The sequence below is a fragment of the Onychomys torridus genome, chromosome 8, assembly GCF_903995425.1.
Source record: "Onychomys torridus chromosome 8, mOncTor1.1, whole genome shotgun sequence".
Lineage (NCBI taxonomy): Eukaryota > Metazoa > Chordata > Mammalia > Rodentia > Cricetidae > Onychomys > Onychomys torridus.
Genome location: NC_050450.1, coordinates 105,047,521 through 105,071,112, shown reverse-complemented (window position 1 = coordinate 105,071,112; position 23,592 = coordinate 105,047,521). Strand labels below are relative to the sequence as shown.

The following is a 23,592-nucleotide window of genomic DNA, read 5'->3' as shown; positions in this document are numbered from 1 at the left end:
ACTCCCTGCCTCGGTGCTTCCTTCAAATCCTTCCTGAAATGTCACATGTCCCAGAAAGGACTCCAGGATGAGGCCCCTCAGAAAGGGTGTGCCCCACATCTCACTAGATGCCTGTCTCAGGTAACCCTTTGTTGGGTGCTTACATACCTACCCTCTCTGTCTAATGTCTAATGAACCTGCTCACATGGGAATGACTGATGGGCTCACCTAGTATACCAAGTTGAGGATGTCAAAAGCTTTGGGATTCATAAAAGAGGCCAGCCCCTCTTCATTGCAGGAAGCCCTGGTACCCTGGAATCCCTCTCAGCCCCTTCAGGGGCTGCAGAGGCACTAATGTCAGGGTGGCAGCAATTCCCAGGGGCCTGGAGTGTGGGCTGGAAATCTTAGGATTCATCACACAGAAGGCCCATGGGCATTAATTAAAAGAACAGATCTACAGCTACCTGCAAGCAACAGGCCTTTCCTCCAGGGAACAAAGTGGCATCTGGGTCCAGCCATCACCACCACCTTATCTCAGAGGTGTCTGCACGGTCCCTGCTTTCTTGGCCACCTCTCTACTGAGGGAGAGAAGAACCACAGGACCTCCAGGACCCAGTGCATAAGAGCCTCCTCCAGGACATCAGAGGAAAGCCTTGCTACTCAAATTGGAGCATCTGGGCTTCTGGGCCAGATCTGTTTCAACAAACATCCAGGACTGACTCTCAGAATTGTTCTGGGCGTGCAAAACTGGTTACAGCCAGCACTGGTGAGAAGAGCAGGCCAACAGCTGGCACTCAAAGTAGCTTTTGTCACACAAGGACTCAGCTTGTAACTGTGTTTGCGATAACAGATCTGGCCTTCATTCAGCTGCCCCATGCTTCTGCCGACCAGGAAAGGCGAGAGGAAGGGGTGGCCCCTCTTACCACCCAGTCACAGAGAGTGGTGGGTGTCATCTCATGGGGGGAGGGGCTCCACTGTCAACTAAAAACCCCTTATGTTGAGAAATACGAAAGTAGGAAATCACAGACAGATGAGAAATTAGCAAGATTAAAACCTGAATCATCAAAATAAGAAATGCTTTTTTCACCGCTGGGGAATGGGACAAAGGAGGCAGGAGTACCTTCCTTGAAGGGACACAAAGGCCAGATACCCAGACACAGGAAGTTCATGTCCTTGGAGGGTCCAGCTACCCTCTCAGTTCCAAGGGACAGAAAACCAAAAGTCTGAATCCCCATAAGACCTCCAGTGATGATCACAAGTGTGACCCCTGGTTCCTGGGGGGACATGCGGGGACAGATGGAATGAAGTAGATGAAAAAATGGCCAGAGAAATGAGTGCCCAAGAAGACATTTGTGACTGGGATGTGACACAAGCCCCTCCTGCACTCCTACCCCAGCACAGCCACGCAATACACCCCCGCCCTCGGAGGCACTGTCTGACCTGGGCCACTTCCCTTCTGCTCTGTGGGACAGGCTGTTCCTGCCTGGTACAGCTGCCCACCGCAGACTGCCACCCCCAGAGACACACCAAAGCTCGGAGCTAGCCCTGCCCTGCGGGGTGCACCTGGGTCCCACCCGCTCAGCAGACCACAGTGCCCCATGTCATGAGCCTGTCTGTCCAGCTTCACAAAGGGACCAGGGGCCCCAGCAGCTGCAGCCAACCTGGCTCTTTCCCCCCTCCCTTCGCCAACTACCTGGCAGAGCCCCACACACCTGGCTGGTGGAAGCCTGAGCAAATAATGGACGCTTCTCAGCTGACTCTGGCCATGCTAACATCAGGGAACACCTGACCTTCTGTGGCTGGGCCCCTCTGAGCACTCGCTGTAAGCTGGCCCCTCCTCACACAAGGTCTGGTCTCTGGTCTCCGCTGCTCACTGCCTATGGGGCAGGCTGGCCAGAGTACACTTCTCTCTTCACAGATTCCCACTTTCACTCAAGGTCTTATCTCTCCATCTCCCAGCTTCTCCCTGCTGGTCTCCCCATGACCTTCCCTGCCTGGATCCAGGCTGCCAGCTTCTACCACCCATGCTGGGCTGGGTCACATGTTCCCCATGTCCCTCTAGCCATCCAGCTGTCCCGGGCTCTCCAACCCCCACATGTACATCCTCTCCACATACCAACTCAACTCCATATTCCTAGGACAATTAGGAGGCCACTTTCTGGGTCCTTCATTCAGTGATCAAGGCCTCTCCTGTACAAGTGCCATGCGCACATACACACACACACACACACACACACACGCACACACACACACACACACTAGCTTTCACTATTGGGCTAGTAATTGCTAGGCACTCAAAGACCTGACCCCATTCCCCAGTTGAGCTTTTCAGGGTTCACAGTAGGAAGACTGGCGCACACAGGGAAGCAGAGATGGGAGGCCCCACTCCCGTAAGATTGCCAACCTCCATACCAGGGTGCCCTCAATGAGGCCATTGTCTTGGATTAAATTTGAGGGTCAAGAAACCGGCTTGGGAGGCAGCCCAGTCCGGGCATGACATAGTGAGGAAGGAGTTACACAGAGAGACCAAAGAGACAGGGGACAGCCAGCCTCCACAGTGCAAGGGTACCAGCTGCAAACCCCCAAACTTCTCCTCCTCAACAAGACCTTCTGCAGAAACCCCATCTCCAGCTCCTCCTCGTTGAATCAAAGCAGAGACCTGAATGCCTCTAGGTCTGGAGCAGATAGCAAACACATACAGAGACCAGGACCTGAAAAAGGTGGTGACCCTATCCTACCCCACCCCACCCCAACTTTTCAGAGAAGGGAACTGATTGGCTGACTTTCAGATTACACTCCCAAGAGAATGAAAGGCCCTAGGGCAAAGGAGAGATGTACAGAGGAGCCTGGACAGTCACCAGGGCCGCAGAAAACAGAACAGAACAAAACCAGCCTGGGAGACCCCAGAATAGACATGGACACCAAGAGGTTCAGATGGTCGGGGACACAAGTTCTGCCTAGAAGCAGCTCTGCCCTGTATCGGCACAGATGGGAAGTGCTAGGATCTAAAAACTGCCCCCAACAATAAAGCGACCAAGTGGGTGTGATATTTCAGGCTCCTCACAGAGCACGCCTGCCAACACACCAGCAGCCAACTTCCCAGACTCTTGGCACACATATCCCAATACACAGCTAAGGCTCTGGTCCCCGAAGAAGTCACCCAACTCAGAGATAAGGCTGACCTCGGGTGGGCTCAGGACAAATCCCCTGGTTCCAGCCATGGGACCTGGAGCACCCCCAACTGGTCACTTGTAGGGCTAGGGCTGCTGGCCTGAAACCTGGCTGTCTGTAACTCTGTCGGGCCCTTCCTTCCTCGCTCACAGCCCACCAGAGGGCTCTGCCCAAGGCTGCCGGAGAGCCCCTCAGAGGGGCGGGGGCTCCAGGCCCGGCAGAGTCAGGCCCGCCCCTCGGAAACCCAGCCCCAGACGCGCGCGGGACACCATTGTGTAAGTCTCCCTTTCCACTGGCTTTATTTACTCCGGCAGAGGACGCAGGACTCGGGGCCACGGCACCGGCAGTGGCAATCACGAGGCCTCAAGCGCGCGCATGCAACCCCAGGGCGGGGGTGGCAGGCCCACCCTTGGAGGAAACGGCCCCCAAGTATCTCTGCACTTTGTAAACTCAGGACAAGAGACCGAAGTGCTGTTCTTGTACTCGCTCAGGCCCCTCTGTCCCCGTCCCTCACAGACGGATAAAGATGTCCCAGGCATGTCTGGGCTATGGGATAGCCCACCCTGGACCCTGAGACTCGCCAGGCTGGGATCCCCTTGGATACATAGGCCCTGCCGGCTGATCAACTTTGGCAGCCCTTGCCAGCCCCAGGAATGGGCTCAGCCCCAAGCCCGGAGCTGGCGTGGGGGAGGGGAGGACGGTCCACCCTGAGGATTCAGCCGCCCACTGGATCCCAGGAGGGGAACTAACTCCCACGCTGCTGAGAGCTGAGGGCGAGCACCCAAAGAAGAAAGCCCACTGGTTTCCAGGGTGGAACTGCACTCCCTGGTGTAGTTCCAAAGTAGTCAAGCCAGCCCTGAAGGAGGCGACAGTCGCTGGGCAAACACTAACAACAATAAAAGGAAGAACACCCCAGAGGCAATGTGAACCTCGGGTCCCCAGGGGGTGCGTGGCTCCCAACTATAGGGTCTATTAGCTACCGGATCCCTTAATGGGACTCTCCATGTAGGCAACACAGGGTCTGGGACGCAGAGCCACAGGGTGAGCAATCCGGGGTCTTGCCTCTCCTGTGCTCACCCCTGTCCTGTCCCAGGCCCGCCTGGAGGCTCCTGCCCAGCTCGCCAAGAGGGGTCGGGCACCCACCTTCAAAGTCTGAAATGATCCCGTCCAGCTGTGCGTTGACCGCGGGGTCGGACATGGTGGCTGGTGCGCAGGGAGTCCCGCGGAGCCCCGGCCCTGCGCGCTCCCGCTCCCAATGCCGAGCTGGCCGCCGGAGCCCCTCGGCCCCTACGGTCGGCTGAATGAATGGGGGAGGAAGGCGGGCGCCGGCCCCTCCCCAAGCACCCGGGCCCCCGCCCCGCCCCCGCCTCCCGGCTGGATCAGGTTCCCGCACCCCGCCGGCCCTGGCGACTCCGCACTGGCTGTTGCGCACGCCTGTCAAAACTGGGCCTGGGGGGGTTGGAACCAGAGCAGCTTCAACAGGGACTGCAGAGTACCAGGCACACGACCTGAGCTGGCCCCCCTTCTCCCTTCCTGGAGAGTGCCCAGGGGAGCGCGACAGACACGGCCTCGGCCCCTCCCCCTCACGCCCCTCCGAGGCCAGATGTGGGCGGATGTGGAGGATGTGGAGGCCGGGCCACAGCAGCGGGCGGGCGCCGAGGGGGACGAGATTCCTCCCCTTCCCTGGGCGCAGTGTTCTTGCTGCCGGAGGTTTTATTTATGCAGCCAAAGTTCGTGAGCGCCTCCTTCATGTAAGAGCACGGGGCCTGCAAGGGTTAAGCGGCAGCGCTGGGCTAGTGCGTGTCCACAGGATCCTACACTATTGACTACTGAGCTGAGGGTCCCGGGAGTCCCCCAGCATCTAATACATCGAGGACTGCTACTCCCTTGCACTCCCGGGGGTCGCTGCTGCACCCGCTGGGTGAGGTGCTAGAGAAGGCATAGGGCAGGGAGAGGCGGCCCTTCAGAAGAATCGTTCCAGCACCCCTCCCCCCTCCCGCTGTATGGGCTTCCTGAGTACTGAGAGTGGACCGCGACCTTCCCTCCAGAAGAGAGAAACCATAGTTCCTAACATCAGAGGAAAGGAAGAGGGCAGCTCCTGGCCCTTCCTCGTCAGTAGGCACCCATAGATTGGCCTTTCTCTGTCCAAGTAGTGTTCACACTTCAGACATCACTGGGCAGTCAGATAAAAAAAAAAAAAAAAAAAAAAAAAAACCATGGGTTAGACACAGAAGCAAGACACCAGTTACCAGGAAGGGTCCCCAGGGAGGTAGGGGTGTTTCTCCGCTTCCTGACTAAGCCAACAAGTTTCCCGTCCACTGTTCAGAGCGCTGCCTTAGACCCAGGACCTCTGTGCAGCCAGGGCGGGAAGGAAGGATGCATAGCAGTGGATAAGTCCCTGCCAAGTGGGTGGGTAGCCCATCCCCTAGCCCTCAGTGGTGACATGTGAGTCCCTGAGCTGTCCTGGGTCTGGGTGTGCTCTCTTCCTACTCCATCGTTCTAAAAGTGTGGTAATGGGAGTGGAGTGGGTCCTGCAGAGGCAGGTGAGGCTTCGGAGGTCTCTGTTGGAGAAGTGAAGCCTGAGCTAGGTCTGGTGAGATTTGTTTTGTTTTGCTTTTAAGCTGCTGGAATACAGTCCTTCCTTCTTCAGAAAATCCACCCCTCCCTCATGCCTCAGATGGTTTAAACTATTTTCAACCAAGTAAGCTTTGCGGACATGGGAACTGCAAAACCATGGCCATTTAAGACACACACACACACACACACACACACACACACACACACACACACACACGAATCTTTCTGAAGCCTGACTTCCAGGAGCAGTGGGCACCCCTGATGGCTGTTGTCTGGACCTGAACCTGCCTGGCAGTCCCACCATCAGCAGGGTTACCCTATCTGTCCTGAGTTTGGGGATGCCAGGGTCCAATCTAAGAAGTTAAGGCATGTATCACAGAGCCCTGGGAAGATGCTGCCTGGGTCCCTGGTCCCTGGGACAGCATCCAACCTGGGTGGGTGTTGTTCACTGGTGTTTTTTATAAAAAGCACCTGGTAAGTGGAGACACACCCGTACGATTGTTCTCCCCAGGGCAAGAGCAGATTAGCAGGGACTAAGCCATTGTTGCTCAGCCGGTATCCATGCAGGGAAGCCAAACACTCCACACTCCACAGTGTTCCAATAGGGAGCCCAGCCAGGGTGCAGGCTTCATAGGGTGTTCCCCTCAGGGACTCCAGAGGACAATGGAAGAGGGAGCTGACTTCCACAGCCAGAACACCCCTTGCCAGAGTGGCTGCAGCACCCAGGCATCCCAGCCCTCGGCTTCCTATGCCTTCACTGTGACCATCAGCCCATATAGCAGACCTGGGAAGCCACTAGATGCCTAAGCTCCTCCATCAGGAAAGCCAAGGCAGGTTTGGCCACCCTCCCAATAGGAAGTCCACCCTTGTGTCTCTTTTCTCTCTGTCCCTAGAGGACATGGGAAACAGCAGGGCACCTCCCTTCTCACCATAATTACCTTCTCCAAACTCCAGGACAATCCAATTGCCACTTGGCTTTGCTCAGCTTGAAACAGTCCACCACCCCCAATCCCTTTCATCGCCCCCAACTGTTCCCTCGATAACATGCTTGGCTGTGGCATTCTGGGATTTTTATAAGGCTGGTTGGCCACCCAGTCCCCCTCTCTAGGGTCTTGGGCTGCATGAAGGGGCTCTGGCCTTGAGTGTAGCTGAAAAAAGAAGTGTAGAGCTCAGAGTTCTGCTGCAATCCAGGCTCCAAGAGGAGGCAGGAAACCTAACCAAAGGGATGCTGAGCTCCAAGGGAAATGCACCAAAAGGCTCGCCTGCTCACGGGCATCGCCTGCTCACGGGCATGTCCCAGCACCTGTCCACCCCCAAAGACAACATGTGATTACTGGATGCTCAGAATGTGACCAGGCACAGCCTAAGAGTCTGTGCAGATGTGCTACAGCTGAGGCACATCCCAGATGTTACCTGGGGTCAGCCTGTGTCCTGGATTCAAAGACCAGATCAAAGATAGAAAGGAAAACAGAGACAAAACCCTCTCGAGCCACAGGCCAAGGTTCACCTAGAGCCATATGGCACACAGCCCTGCAGACACCATGAGAGTATGTGGCATGCTGGCCTTGGAGGGAACCACTTTATTGTACGGTGTGAAGCCAGCCAATGTACCGCAGTTAGTACAGCCAGACCTAAGCTAACACCTGACCCATAGGTCAGAGTCCTATGACAAAGATGTCTAAGAAGTCACCTGGTGCAGGTGGTGGCCTGGACTGGTCAGGCAGCTCACTGTCTTGGAGGAGGGACTAGGAACATGACTAGCCGCTTTCAGAGATGGGAGTACCGTCAGACCCTTTTTTCTTTTCTTTTTTTTTGCGGGGGGGGGCGGGACGGCACGGGAAGAAGCCTACAGGTTCAGCCCTGGGGAGCACGAAAAGCCTGGGAAAGAGGGTGCAGGAAAGGCTTGCGGAAACAGCCGCTTGGCATGCACTTCAGGATCCCTGACCTCTGAGCCCAGGTACAGCCTCAGCCGGAAGCGACTCAGCAGTGGGGGTGGCCTCCTCAGGGAGGTCGTGGCTCCCTGCCCAGCACTATTGCGCCTTTGGACAGGATGCTCCAGTCAGTGAGTGACAGGACCGGCCTTCTCACAGTCTGACTGCTCTAGGGTAGAACCTGTACAGCTCATCTCCATGTGGGCCTGTCACACTGCAGGTACAGTACAGGTAGATTCTGGAACTTTCCACGGCCCCGTCACCATCTTGGCAGATAGACCCACTGTGGTCTACCTGATGCTCAAGCCAAGGATCTACAAATCCTCTTCCATCATCCTCCACATCAAATGGCTGGCCAGGGTACCATGAGAACGTCTGGGGACCAGGATAACCACCCTTCTCTAGTGTCTAGCTAGATGCTATTTAACAATAGCAACCTAAGGGTTTAAACAAATAATAGCATTTGCAGGACCTGAAGCATTTGCCTATGAGATGAGCCCCCATCTTGGCTAGCTCCAAGCTGTGTGACATTTTAGCCAAAGCCAGGAACACGGCACTTCTCCCACACAGATGCAAACAACAGACTGGGATGTGGCTCGAGAGTCTTCCTTAACTTACTTCAAGTAATTTATTTATTTTAAATTATGTTTATTAATTTTGTGTGGGTGTGCATACACATGCACCACAACATGTATGGAGGGTCAGAGGGCAGTTTGTGGGAGTTCTGTCCTTCTACCATGCAGGTTTTGGGGATTGGATCCAGATCATCAGGCACAGCTGAACCATCTCACTGGCCCTACATAATTTGCTTTACTAATCAAGTAAAGCATTTTTCTTTATTTATTCTGGTTTGTTTGTTTGTTAGACAGGGTCTAAAGCATAGGTTGGCTTGGAACTCACTCTGTAGCCCAAACTCTGCCAATCACCTCAATGTATGGACATACCACAGTTTACTCATCACTCAGGAGATGCTTGCGATGCTTCTACCTTTGGGCTGCTGGAATCATAATCAATGCTTCAGCACATGGAGATACACGTGTGCTTACACGCCTGCCTTTGGCTCTTTGGGGGTAGACTCTGAAGTAGAGTGGCAAGATCATGTGATAATTCTATACAGTTTAATTTTAAACAATAACTCTTATGTTTTGCTCTTCTTTAAACTTATTTCAGTGTAAGAGTGTTTGCCTGCATGTTAGTACACCCTGTGCACGCAGGAGCCCATGGAGGTCAGAAAAGGCCATCAGATCCCCTGGAACTGGAGTTATTGGTGGTTGTGAGCTGCTGTGTGGGTCCTGGGAACCGAACCCAAGTCTTCTGAAGAGCAGTAAACACTCTTAACCACTGAGCCATCTCTCTAGCGCCTCTAATTTATTCCTAATTTGACAAGTCCCTCTAGTTTCATCTATGACTATGTATCTAGTTTTACGTTATGTCATACAGAATTGAAGAGTAGCAGAGCAGCTGCTCCCAATTCCTCATAGCCACTCATCCTCTGACTGCCCTGGCCCTCCCCTCCCCCACGCTCCCCTGCTCCCCCACTACTCCCCCTGCTCCCCCACTGCTCCCCCACTGCTCCCCCACTGCTCCCCTGCTCCCCCACTGCTCCCCCTGCTCCCCCACTGCTCCCCCACTGCTCCCCCACTGCTCCCCCTGCTCCCTCACGATCCCCCATGCTCCCCCTGCTCCCCCACACTCCCCCCTGCTCCCCCACGCTCCCCCCACGCTCCCCCATGCTCCCCCATGCTCCCCCATGCTCTCCCCTGCTCCCTCTGCTCCCCCCTGCTCCCCCCTGCTCCCCCTGCTCCCCACACTCCCCCCTGCTCCCCCCTCTTCCCCCATGCTCCCCCCTGCTCCCCCCTGCTCCCCCTGCTCCCCCACACTCCCTCCCACGCTCCCCCTGCTCCCCCCTGCTCCCCCTGCTCCCCACGCTCCCCCCTGCTCCCCCATGCTCCCCCTGCTTCCCCCATCCTCCCCCTGCTCCCCCTGCTCCCCCTGCTCCCCCACGCTCCCTCCCATGCTCCCCCTGCTCCCCCCTGCTCCCCCTGCTCCCTCTGCTCCCTCTGCTCCCCCCTGCTCCCCCACGCTCCCCCATGCTCCCCCACGCTCCCCCCCTGCTCCTGACTGACCACCAACTTCCACTCTCCCTTCCGTCCTCCAGGCACCCACTGCCAGGCTCCCAAGCTTAGCTCGGATGCCCCATGAGCCTCACCCACACAGTACAAATCCCCACCACCTGTGCCAGCTGGTCTCCCCTCTGTTCCTCACGCTGCTCCGCTCCCAGGACTTTGTAACAGTCATCTCCTCCTCCACACGGTCATCTCCCCCAACTCTTCCCCACAGCGTCTCATTTCAATCTCTGACAACAGAATGACCATCCACAGTCCCCACCCACCCACCAAGACCTCAGACGAGCTACCGGGACTCCCCAGCTCAGGTTCAGTCCACTGAACGGCAATGCACAGTTTTCTTTGCCAGATGACAGAATCTTGTGGGCTCCCAATGGAGGGCCTGGTCAAATAGGCATGAAGGATGAGGAACACTCTCACAGACTTTGCACACCACACTGAGCCTCCCAAGTCTAGAAGAAGCAGGATCGCAGGCAGAGTGCTGATTACACCTGGACCACTCCAGGTTTCTGTCAGGGCAGTCTCCAAGCTTGGACCACCGAGTCTCCTGCAGGCTGCAACTCTGAATCTTCCCGTGAGGCAGTCCCATGGTAGGCACATCTGACGAGTGTGTGCAGGCCACAAAGCCCATCCCACCATCTGCCCAAGACATAAGGCTTCCCTTCACAGATACACATGACTAATCTTCCTTAATTTCCCATTCCCCCCCAGCTGGGCCTGCCTCATGCTAAAGGTTTACAAAAAAGCCTGACCACAGCGCCTGAGCGCTTATCTCCCAGCCAGGGGCTTTTTAAACAAAATACTCATTCCTCTTGTAAGTCTTCTAAATGCAGGCTCTTGAGTCATCCCAGAGGCTTCTGGCCTCTGCCCAGCAAATGCTCTGCTCTGGACTCCAAAGGCACCCGCACCCCATATCCCCAAGGACAGCCCCCCCATCACCACTCCAGTGCACAGCTTACGGAACCCCACATTCCCGACTCCAACAGGACAATTAACTTCAACACTGCCTGGCCTGCTTACTTCCAGCTTCCCTTGCAAATCTGAGGGAGTTTTGGTTTTGTAGACAGAGTAGCCCAGGCTACTTGAAATCTTGATCTTCTTGCTAATCCTCCTTTGTGCTGGGATTACAGATGTGTGCTACCATGCCTAGTTTACCTGAAAAAAAAATGTCTAGTTAAAAAGACATGAAACCCATGGAACCCTGGGAGCAGGAGTGGAAGGGACCTGTCCCCTGACCCCTGCGTTCTGAGCGTGGGTTTGCCTGACAGCTTGCCCAGTGAGTATTGATGGTGAATTCAGCCATCCAGAATGCCAGAGCCAGCTCAGTTAGTTACAACCCACATGTCAGGGAGACACCATGCCCTTCTTTCCACGCCTCAGGCATCCTCTATGACCACCTCTGCTCAGCCTCCACAACACTACATTCCTACACAAGCTTTGGAATGGACTAACGTCCCAGTGTCCTAGCTCCCCATTGCATGCTGGAAATATATAGAGATGTCCCCAGCATCCTGCCCCCATGAGGCTGGAGATGCAGAGGGAGGGGAGGGGGCCCACAGCCTTAAACCCTCCTGGGATCCTCAGAGGCACACAAGGGACCGACCAAGCGTGCCTAGACTGCCCCTTAGTCTCAGGACAGTAGGCAATTAAGCTACCCAACTTGCCACTCAGGCTGTGCAGCCACAGACACCTCACTGTGACTGCCAGGACTCTTGGCTGGACCCCATCTCCATCAGGGAAGGACAGGCTGTTCCCAGGGGCCGGCAGTGTTCTGGCCTCCACACCACCACCCTCTCTACAGCAAGCACCCTTACTCTGCGGGGTCTGAGGCCAGAGGCAGCTTGCCACCTCTGCAGTGTGGGGACCAGGGCTGAGTCACCAGCCTGCCCTACTTCCACGTCAGCATGGTTCAGGGTAAGGAGAAAACATTTATTTTTAAAGTTACCACAGTTACCCCAGTGATACCATCCCCAGGGAGCACCTCCCCACCACACCCTGCCTATGCCCATAGCCTGGGACCCTAACAATGCCCCTGCCAGCCCCAAGGTGGGACCCCCACAGGCAGACAGAGAGATGACTCGGTGGTTGGGAACAGAAACCCTTCCTTACTCTTCTGCACCTCAGAGAGGGACTGCAAGGCTTATCTGCCCCCCACAGTTCTGCTGGAACTGGCCTCCCCCCACCTGCCTGACTGTCGCACCTGCTCCTGACTGCCACCCTACTCCCCAAACCTGACCCCATGCCCCCCCACCTGACCCCGATGCCGTCCACCCTACTCCCCACACCTGACCCCATGCCCCCCCACCTGACCCCGATGCCGTCCACTCTACTTCCCACACCTGACCCCATGCCCCCCCCACCTGACCCCCATGCCGTCCACTCTACTCCCCACACCTGACCCCGATGCCGTCCACTCTACTCCCCAAACCTGACCCCATGCCCCCCCCACCGGACCCCCATGCTGTCCACCCTACTCCCCAAACCTGACCCCATGCCCCCCCACCTGACCCCCATGCCGTCCACCCTACTCCCCAAACCTGACCCCATGCCCCCCCACCTGACCCCGATGCCTCCACTCTACTCCCCAAACCTGACCCCATGCCCCCCCCACCTGACCCCGATGCCGTCCACCCTACTCCCCACACCTGACCCCATGCCCCCCCACCTGACCCCCATGCCGTCCACTCTACTCCCCACACCTGACCCCATGCCCCCCCCACCTGACCCCGATGCCGTCCACCCTACTCCCCAAACCTGACCCCATGCCCCCCCACACCTGACACCGATGCCGTCCACTCTACTCCCCGCACCTGACCCCGATGCCGTCCACTCTACTCCCCAAACCTGACCCCCATGCCGTCCACTCTACTCCCCACACCTGACCCCGATGCCGTCCAACCTACTCCCCACACCTGACCCCGATGCCGTCCACTCTAGAACACTCACAGAGATGGAAGTCTCAGTAACTAGCAATGCTGCTCATGCTGCCTTTGGCCATTTTTGGCCTTTAAAAACAGACGGACACTGGGTACAGCAGCATAGGTCTATAATCCCAGCACTCAGGAACTGGGCAGGAGGATAAGAAAGTTCAAGGCAAACTTTAGCTATACAGTAAGTTTAAGGCTACCCTGGGCTATAGGAGACCTTTTTTTTTTTTAAAGACAAAAATAAAAATGAGTCAGTGGCCGAGGCTGGACTTGGTGGTGGTACTGCGTTTGCTGAGCCAATAGGAGACTCTAGCTTCCATCCCAAGCACAGCAAACAAACAGGGCTGGGCAAGCAGCTCAGTTGGTACAGCACTTGCCTAGCCTACATGCAGCCCTGGGTTCAAACCACACCATTCTGTAAAACTAGCACAGTGATGGAACCCTCTAATCCCAGCCCTTGGGAAGGGGAGGCAGGAGGATCCTCAGCTACATATCAGTTTGGGCTACATGAGACCCTGTTTCGAAAAGAAAAGGAAGTGCTGCACGCACCCAGGGGCAGCGTGAGTTCTCAGTCTCACCTCCTCGTCCTCACCTCCTGGAGGTTTGTGGCCCTGCCTGCTGTGACCACCTGAAGGGGGGATGATGGGGCAGGGAGGACGGAAGACAGGGAGAAGATGGAGAGGCCAGGCTGAGTGGTGCAGTAACCCACAGAGCCGGACATCAACTTTGCTCTTTGCTGAACAGCCAGTAGGACGCAAGTCAGACCTTGCATTACTGGAAGCTCATCCTGGGGTCCCAGATTTGGGAGCATCAGCCCCCCCCCCCGAGTAAGGAGTAGATAAGACATGAGTGTCTGTAGTGGCAACCTGCCCATAGGAACTTCAACTCTCCCCCTCCTTTATCCACTCACAAGAGGTGCCAGGTCAAGCTGGGAAGCGAAAAGGAAGAGGTCTTAGCTGCTGAAGGACACTCCATCTGCTGGTGTCCAGGAGGAGATGGCCTGGACCCTGGAGTCTGCACCACAAGCCCCAAGACCTCCTAAGAGCAGGGGTGGACATGGTGACTCTGATACATCTGGACTCAGTTTCTTCCTTACCAGTGCAATGGCTAATCTCAATCATCTACTTGATGAGAATTAGAATAATCTAGGAGACCCTCCAAGAATGCCTCTCAGATTATCTTGATTTGGTTGAGTTGGGAAGACCTACCCACTGTGGGTGGTACCATTCCCTAGGACGGGATCCCAAACTATATAAAAAGGAGGAAGTGGGCTGCTGAGGTGGCTTGCTGGGCAAAAGTGCTTGCCTTTAAGCCCAATGACCTGAGGTAATCCCTGGGACCCACATGGCAAAGGGGAAGAAGTGACTCAGAAAATTGTCCCCTGACCTCCACATGTGTGAAATGCCATGCACATGCAGTCCACATACTTACTTAATTTACAAAGACAGACAGACAGACAGAGAGAAATGAGCTGAGCACAAGTATCCAATACTCTCTGCTTGACTCTGGAGCAGTGTGACCTGCTGCTGCCCAGAGCTCCTCATCATGATGGACTGTCCCCTTGAACTGTGACCCCAAACAAACACTCTCCCTTAAGTCGTTTCTGTTCAGAATCCTATCACAGCAACAAAAGTAACTCAGAGGGGTCAGTGAGCCCGGGAACCAGATAGTCTAGGCTTTTCCCAGAGGGCACAGCCAGGCCTAGGGACCGGGGCTGCTTAGCTGTGGCCACTCTCTTAGAAGGGTTGTTGGAGGAGATGCATGAATAATCAAAGGAGGATCTGAGTGGCTGGAGTCCTCCACGTTCCCTGTCCACCAAACACTGGTGTTTCCTGCTACGAATCACACCCCAGACTCCCACAGTGATTCTGTGTGAAAAAGTGGCAGTGGGTTTAGGCCAGGCTCCCTCTGACAGGCAGCCTCAGTCCAGGCCCATGACCTGCCTGAGAAAAATGATGGGGAGAAAGGGGGACAGGCCCGCGGCCCTGGGGCTGCTTTCTCTGGTTGGCTGTGCCTTTCTTGCCCTCAGTGTAGCTGGAAGCCCCAGGAAGCCTAAATGAGTCATTTTCCCTGATGTGAAGCGACCTCCGGGACTAATGAGTTTGCTGCTAACACACCCAGCTCCTGCTCTGCCCCTGTTCCCAAGCCTGAGTCGCAGCCTATGGCTGCAGACCAAGGGACCTTGCCAGAGGCTTGCCAGCTCTGCCAAGCAATGTGAGCAGAGAGAGGCCAACACAAATGGCAAAGAACCAGACCCATAGCCTGGGAACCCACACACCACTGCTGCTGCTCTATACTTGGGAGTCCTCCATATTTGGGGGGTGCTCCTTCAGGCAACCCCCGGCTCCTCAGGACTGAGCAGGGAACAGACAGTTTTACTGGAGTCTCATACAATAGAGAGCTGAAAGAGTGACCTAGCAGGTGACAGACCAGTAGGAAACAAGCCAGCCATGGCCTCTGGGGGTCAATTAACACTGTCACACTTTGGGGTCCAAGTTCCTGGGATGTTACCACATCAGACAGGATTCAGAGCTTTGTTAATTAATAATAAGAACTGTCAGGGCACTGGGTAGGTCACAACTCACTATGATTCCAGCTCCAAGGGACTGACACCCATCTCTGGCTTCTGTGGGCACCCACATCAGGGCACATACACAGAGAGAGAGAGATGAATAAATCTTTTTAAAAAGTAAAATAGAGAGGCAGAGAGATGGCTCAATGGTTAGGAGCACTGGCTGCTCTTGGAGAGAACCCAGATTCAGTTCTCAGCACATGGCAGTTCACAACACCCTATAACTCCATTTCCAAAGAAGTTGACACCCTCTTCTAGCCCGAGGGCATTCACACAGGCAGTACACACATGTACATACAGGCAAAACATTCATACATAGAAAATAAAATAAATTTTTTTGAGACAGGATTTCTTTGTGTAGCCCAGGCTGTCCTGGAACTCACTCTGTAGACCAGGCTAGCCTCAAACTCAGTAATACACTTGCCTCTGCTTCCCAAGTGCTGGGATTAAAGGCATGTGCCACCACTGCCCAGCTTGAATTTTTTTTTTAAAGTACTGTCCCTGTCCATTTCCCAAAGCCCTTCACCCTACATCTTCCCTCTTTACTTTATGCACCAGGCTTCCAAGCTGATGGTGTGAGAGCCTTCCTAAAACACAGGCTGACTGGCTTGATGCTGGCCCCTCAAGGTCAGGAGCTCAGGGCTGCACACAGACCCAAGTGGAACCTTGGGCCTTTGAGGCATCATTTCCCAGGAGGTCAAAATAAGTGCTCCAAGTCTGGGGCCACCAGGTGAGGACCCCCGATACAGGAAGACAAAAGCTGATGGGACCTGTGAGGGACACAGGATCTCCCTGGTCATCAGCAGGGCTCATGGAGACAGAGGTTTGACTACTTGCTTATGAATAATCTAGACCATTCATCCAAGAAAATCTCAGTGTTGTCATACTGAAACCCAACATGTCAGAGCCTATGGCACCCTTCTGCAGAACCATGTCACTTCCGTGACACTCATGCCTCATCCCACCTACCAGCTGAGCTGCAACCACTGGACAGCACAAAGCAGCAGCTGCCCATTATAAGTCTATTGTTCAGGGTAAGAGGGACCCCCCACCACATGACTGTCCCCACTCTGCACACAGGAAAGGAACCCTGGTGCACATGCCAGACTCTTGTTTACCCAACCTTTTCTATAGTTACAGAAGCACTCACTGTGCATAAAGCTGGCCAGCTAAACATGTCTCAGCCACCCCAACTGCATGGGATAGCCACCCAGCTAGGCCAAGGCCAGTACAGGAGGACAAGAAAAGTTCAAGTACTGAATTTTCAAGCCACACTCTTAAAATGAAAAGCACCGTTCAGTCCCGTCCCCTGTCCTGCCCTTTGTCCCTAGCTGGGATGCAGTCACACTGGGTCCTGGATGCTCTGGGCCACCAAAGGCCTAAACCTGGTCGTCAGTTGCAGTATTCACAGTCAGAGAGTCCTCTGACTGATACATTATGGGGCCACCACCCCACCAGGCTGGGAACTGCTCAAGGACAAGGTGGGGGTCTTGAGCATCGAGCAATGTTGGCACAGGAAACAGCAAAAGGAATAGCCATGTGCATCCAAGGCATGATTTGTCTTTTCCGACTGGAAATAGCACCTTCGCCTAACAGAGAACACAGCTAACCTGAGAGGGTGGCAGGTGACAAACACTGGTGTGCCCACAAGTGGCAGGGCACACACAGATCAGGAGAAAGACAGGCAAGTCAGATAGGAGCTTGGCAGGAAGGAGCCAGGCGCTTCAGGGAGGATGCACGCCCCAGCATGGGGTGGGGAGTGCTAAGGCCTGAGCTTGGCATCAGACTCCATCCACGGGGCACTGGGGTCTGTCCGCGCTGCCACTGACCGACACAGACACTGAGGCAAGGACACCTAGCTTGAAGAGATCCACGATTTGGGTGCGGTCACTCTGGGATCTGAAGTAGATGGTTTGACCCCTCGTTTAACAAGCGTGGGCCAGGTAAGATCTCTCAAGGACAGTGGGGGGCAGCGGGGGAGCTGGTGGATGAATGTCAGAGCCAGGATTGAAACCGGATCCTAACACTCCCACTGGCAGTGCAGAAGTTGCTCTGGATGGGCATACAGAGTGGGCAGCGGCGGGAAATCCTGAAAATGACACTTGAAATTTGGCAGACACTCCAGAAGTGAACAAGAATGCAAGTTAGTTCAGGGTGCACATCTGTCATCCCCAGTCTCAGGAGGCTGAGGCAGGAGGACTGCTGCCAGCCTGAGGCTTCATAGTAAGTCATGGTTCCGATGTGAAATGTCTCCCATAGGTTCATGTGTTCAAACAGTTGGTCCCAGATGGCAGCATAGTTTGGGAAGTCTGTGGACTCTTTAAGGGGCGGAACCTTGCTAGAGGAAGTATGTCATAGGGGGTGGGCCTTGGAGTTTATAGCTGCCCCTACTTCCTGTTCTCTCCCTGCTTTCTGTTAGTACAATGTGACCAGCTGGACTCAACGCTCCTGTCACTGTGCCTTCCCAGCAAGGATGAACTGTGTGCCCCTGGAACCAAAATACTAAATCCTTAACTAACACACCCTGACTTTAGAGTAGGACCCCCAGACAGGTGATGGACAGAAAGGTGTGCAAAGGAATGAACACAGTCTGGGGCTAGTGCTGAGCCACAGGGTCACAGTGATCTCAGCGCAGGGCAGGAAGAGGTCACAGGGAGCCACTGCAGGTGTGGAACAAGGGTAGGTAAACAAGTGAGCATGTGTCAGCATGACAGCCCAGCCACAGGGGTGCCTCTTTCTTCCCAGGACTCCAAGAATACCTACTCAGGACAGAGACCTTGGCTTCCTCTTCTCCCTGCCTGACCCAGATGACTCTCCTAGCAGTGTGAGCCAGCTCACTGTCCTGCCCTGTGCTCAGAGCATGGCATGCACACATGTCAGGAAACATCAGCTCCGTCCTGGATATCCCGGAGAAGGGCACCCAGTTGACTTCCTGGATATCTGACCAGCCTGTCTGGAAGCCACTGCCCAGGAGCCCAGGAGGCAGGGAGCCATCCTGGCCTTCGCCCCTACTTAGAGAACCAGCAGAATTGGGGCCAGAATGGTAGGGAGGGCATTTGGGGGACAAGGGGGAGAAAGGAATGTCAAGAGGAGGAAGAAACAAGGAGTGGGGGTGGGGTGAACTATAAATAAGAGATGGCAGAACAGCCCCTTTCCGAGGGTCTGCTGGGCCTTCCGGTTCCCAAGGACTCGCACCTGTCACCTGGTTCAACAGATGCTCTATTACATTCTGCAAGGCAGCTGCCCCATGGTCCCCCTTCCTCATGGTGGAATACGGGCAGAGGGCACAGGAGCCCCGAGCGCCCTAACAGTGGGTGTCAGCGCTGGGTCTGGATCCACACCCCCAGCTCCCATGGCCACCCCTGCTGGGTCTCTATGGCAGTGGGATAAGAGGCTTCACGGCAAGGTGCCCTCCACTACAAGGAGGCACATCAGAGTCCCACAAAACACCGGGGATGCCTTGTATTAGGGAAATTGGTGAGGTCAAGACAGAAGTCTATCAATAAGTTACATCCATAGCCCTGTGGAGTTTGGGTATTTTGTTGGGGTTGTTTGTTTGGCTGGTTGGTTTGGATAGTAGATATTTCGTGTGTTGGTTTTCCTCAAGGATGGCAACTCAGGGCTGGACCACAGGGACAGAGCCAAGGATACTTCTCAGCCCTCCTGGGCCTACTCGGCTTGACCCCAATCCCTTGTCCAGGAGGCCTTTCTGGTGTGGTATGGGGCCAAGGGTCTCCCCCACAGGTAGGAGGCCCATGGGACACACAGATCCCCCTTTGGGTCCCCCCTTCTTGGGGTCTTTGCCCGCAGCTGTGTGGCACAGATTAAAACTGTAGCAGCAGTCAGGCGCCAGCGAGTGTTGGCCAGTGTGCCGCAGGAGGAGCTCAGCACCACCCACCGGGGAGGAGCATCTGCACTGATCCTCTGCACGTGGCACTCTGTGCACATGTGGCTGACAATCACGGGCACAGCCTGCCAGGGAATCGGGCACACAAGCCCACCAGCAGCAGGGTGTTGGTCATCCCCAGCTGCTCCCCTGATGCCGTGTGGAGTTAGCATCCAAGGGGGGACAAAGGAGCCTTGTATTCATGGTCAGACACCCAAAGGGGGACCCAGGACCATAGGATATAGTCAGGCAGATCCAGCGAAGCCATCAGGTGCTTGGGAAGCATGGGTGTTTCTCCAGCAAAGCATGACCAGTTAGGCAGATAACTGGCTCAAAAACCGTCTTGAGGGCTGTGGGTATAACACAGCTGGCTGAAGGTTTGCCTAGCATACATGGAACTTTGGGTTCAATCCCAGCACTGGTGGATGATAAACTGGGTGCAATGCTGCACACCTCTAATCCCAGCACCTGGTAGGAGGCAGGGGGATCAGAAGTCCAGTGTCATTTTCAGCTACATGGGAGTTCAAGGCCAGCCTGACCTACAAGAGACTAAGAGAGGGAGAGAGAGGAAGGAAGGGAGGGAGGTAGATAATTAGATAAGGTTTCTTGGTTTTGAGATAAGCATGGTAACCCCAGCCAGCACTTGACGACAGAGTAACTGTTAAGAATTCTAGTCCAGCCTGTGCTTATAGAGACCTTATCTTAAAAAAAAAAAAAAAAAAAGAAAAAGAAAAAAGAAAGAAAGAAATTAAGTTAAAACCGTAAAACTCCATCTCGATCCCTTCCTGGCCTTGTGCATTGGTAAGAAGCTGGCATTTGGAGGGGCTCAGAGCAGGGTGGGAATCTTGGCCACTGTCAGTTTGTGGAGCCTGTAGGTGATTCTACGTCTTTAAATACCACTTCCCATCAACCCTCTGCCCGCATCTCAGTGAGATGCCACCAGCAGGGTGCCAGCCTGGGTTGAGTAGGTGGTTGGCACAAAGGACAGCGATCATTGTCCCTGACTACAATGTATCAAGGAGACACTAGACCTTTCCTGTAGCAGACATGACCTGTCAATGGTTTGTCCACTCATGGTGAGGGGCATAGGAAGGGCAGCCAGAGCCAGCAGGCCCCTCACCTGCTCTTCCCAAGACAACCAGAAAGGAGAAATGACCTGCTCAAGGGCACCACCTCCCTGTCAGCTGCAGAGAGCTGCACCTCCCTAGCCAGCCCACCGGCCATGGGCAGTGTGGTGTGACCACAGCCAGGGCTAGAGAGGCTAGGCATGAACCCAACCGCCATGTACAGGATCATTCAGCCTCCTGCTGGAAAGGAACTCCAAGCCCAGCAGAAGCTTCGGGGAAACTAATTTCCTAGACACTGAGTTCAAAACAAAGGGCCAAGGTTTCTAGAACCCTTCTTGATGCCTTAGCTTCACACCAAAGAGAAGATATCAACTGTGGAATGAGGGACAGACAGGAGGACGGGCCTTGGGCAAGTCCCTCGGCTCCCTAGTGCTTTTGATTTCTCATCTATAAAATGAGGTGGATGCTATCTCCTTCAAAAGGTGCATCATGAAATGAAAAGGCGTTAATATCTGTAAAGTGCTGAGAACAGTGTTGGCCCAGAGTTTGGGGGACCTCAGCCTGAAGAGCTCGGTCACTAGTCTCATGATTGGGAGCGCATATGTATGTACACAAGTCACACACGCGTCTGTGCTCTTACGTATGTTAAACCTCACACCTTCCCAGAACTTGTTAGAGGTATTTAATTCCCCAGTCTGGCCTCAGACTGAATGGAGGTGAGGTTCTGTTTCCATAGGAACCAGGGCAGCAGGCTTCCTGTCACGCAGGCATTTGAAAGGAAGGAGCAAGGAGATGGATGAGAGAACAGAGCCTGGTGACCCTTGAGGGGCCTGGTGGTGAGCCCCGCTGAACACAGACCCTTCAGTATGGGGACAGTTGGTGACTCAAACCCTTATAAGCTAAGAGCCCCACTGTATTGAGAGCTGCTCTGAAGTCCCGCCTCCTCAGCCTCCTCAGGCCCCTCAGTGGCCACACCCAAATATCTAGGACTGCTTGGTGCTTGGGGGAGTTCAAAGGCTCACTCTCTACCTGACAGTCTTCCAGTCTTGTGGCAATAGTATCCTTCAGCATGCTCTGTTTCTGCAGCTACCTCATCACATGACCCCAAAAGCCTCATCCCTGACACACTCTCCAGCTCCGGAACCATAGAGGGTCCTTCCTAGACCCCCACCAGCCCAACAGTCCTCTCTTAGGACTAAACCTCTTACAGAAGGGAGGACTGTGACCCCTCCAAAAGGTACCAGGAGTTTGGGCTTGAAACCCCAGGGCCTGTGACTGTGACTTTATTTGGAAATGGGGTGTCTGTAGATGGCTACCCACTACAATCATGAAGTTAAAATGAGGGTGTAGCAGAGTGGGTGGGCCTGACCTAACAACCAGAGAAAGGAGAGAGTAACTTAGACACAGACACACACACACAAGATACACATGCAAACAGTCTCTATCTCTCTGTGTGTCTCTCTGTCTCTGTCTCACACACACACATACACACACACACACACACACACACACACACACACACACACACACACAAAGCCAGATGAAACAGAAGAGAAATAGGAGTCATACCACCACAGGCCAAGGGATGCCAAGAATTCCTGGCCACCACCCCAAGGTGCATCCCTCAGAGCCTCCAAGAGCAACCAGCTCTGCCCACACCTTCCTTTCAGGCTCTGTCCCCAGAACACTCACAAGACAAGCCTGATGTTTTAGGCAACTGCTTTGTAGCCTAGTATCTGGCAGTCCCCCATAAACCCTGCCCCCAACCTCCAGTTTTGTATCATGGTTAAGGTCACATGCTGTTCTCACTGGTCAGCAAAACTTGATGGATTTTCCCATGTCCCACCTACAGCAGCTGGCCACTTGTGCACATGGGGCCCCACATGACCACCCCAACACTCACAGGGCCATTTGGCTCCCTTCTCTGCACTTCATGGCATCCTGGGGACCCAGGGTCGGCCAGAACCTGTGGAGTTTTGTTTTCCTTGTTTGAGACAAGGCCTCAGTCTACAGCCAGCAACCCTCCTACCTCAGCCCACTAAGGGCTGGGAGTATAACATGCTTAGCTTAGAAGCTGTTTTAGTTAAAAGGCTCCCTAAGGCTCCTGGGTCAGCTGGGAGGGTGGCTATACTGCTGCTGACCAACCCTTCCTGGTGTGGAACCTTCTAGGCTCTGATCTTGGCTGAGACTCCAGGGGCAGGACTGAAGGCCATCTCTGAGGTCAGCCTTTCCACTGCCCGCAGCTCACAGAGAAGAGGGAACCCTGGCATTCCATGTGGTGACTCTTGGTGTGGTGAGACCCCTGGGGATACATCTGTGTCGCCCAAGCACTTCAGAGGCAGTGGTGAGTCCCTGAACTGTCCCACACACCTGCTCTTTAGCTCGAAGCACCCCACCCCCATTCCCTGTTGCTGTGAATGAACAGCAACAAAACATGGTTTCATGCCAAAGGTGGGGTGTCCAGCTTCCCAGAGCCATTTCCTGCCAGGCCTAGGTACTGGCCCCTCGCTGGTGTGTGTGTGTGTGTGTGTGTGTGTGTGTGTGTGTGGTGGTGTGTGGGGGTGGGGTGTGGTGTGTGGTGGTGTGTGTGGGGGGGTGGTGTGTGTGTGTGTGTGTGTGGTGTGTGTGGTGTGTGTGTGTGTGTGTGTGTGTGTGTGTGTGTGTGTGAGAGAGAGAGAGAGAGAGAGAGAGATCTCATGCACACATGTGCACTCAGGCATGCATGCCCTCCTACATGCAGCCTGGAAGGGTGGAGAGGTAGGTGGAAACTCTGTTGGACAGTCAGGGAGACATTAAAATTAATATGAGAGCTATATGCACACACACACACACACACATCTGCACCCACCCCATATTCAACACACACACACACACACACACACACACACACACACACACATCTGCACCCACCCCATATTCAACACACACACACACACACACACACACACACACACACACACACATCTGCACCCACCCCATATTCAACACACACACACACACACACACACACACACACACACACACACACACACGTTCCTGACATTTCCTTCACTCTGTGTGCATCTTACACTTGGGAGACTGGACTCCAATGGCCTCTACACTCCCATCAGGGCTTCCAAGTGTGGGAGTTGGTTCTCCAGGACCCACCCAGGCTCCTTTCCCCACCCTGCTTCCTCTCCTTGGTTCCTTTCACCCACGCTGGTTGCTCTGACCCCAACCCTTGAACCTGGGTGTGAATCATTTCCTCTGTCAAAGGCGTGTGCGTGCACTTGTGCATACACACAAGCATGCTGGGGAAAGAAGAGAGGCAGGCCTCCTTCCGGACCTAGCACTCTAGCATGCACAGGGGCTGGAGG

General features: G+C 54.7%; 1 protein-coding gene across 2 annotated transcripts in view; it reads right to left on the bottom strand.

The window, feature by feature from the left end:
• Window positions 1–23,592, bottom strand: part of Septin9 (septin 9) — a 130,284-nt gene that overhangs the window by 92,279 nt on the left and 14,413 nt on the right. Inside the window, exon 1 of one of the 2 annotated variants that reach the window (XM_036196218.1) lies at window positions 4,294–4,856. The exons of the other annotated variant lie outside the window; for it this stretch is intronic. Within the exon in view, the coding sequence (XP_036052111.1) occupies window positions 4,294–4,348 (55 nt within the window). The 5' untranslated portion in view covers window positions 4,349–4,856. Of the gene's footprint in view, window positions 1–4,293; window positions 4,857–23,592 lie in introns of those variants that run through there. 2 annotated transcript variants of the gene reach the window in all.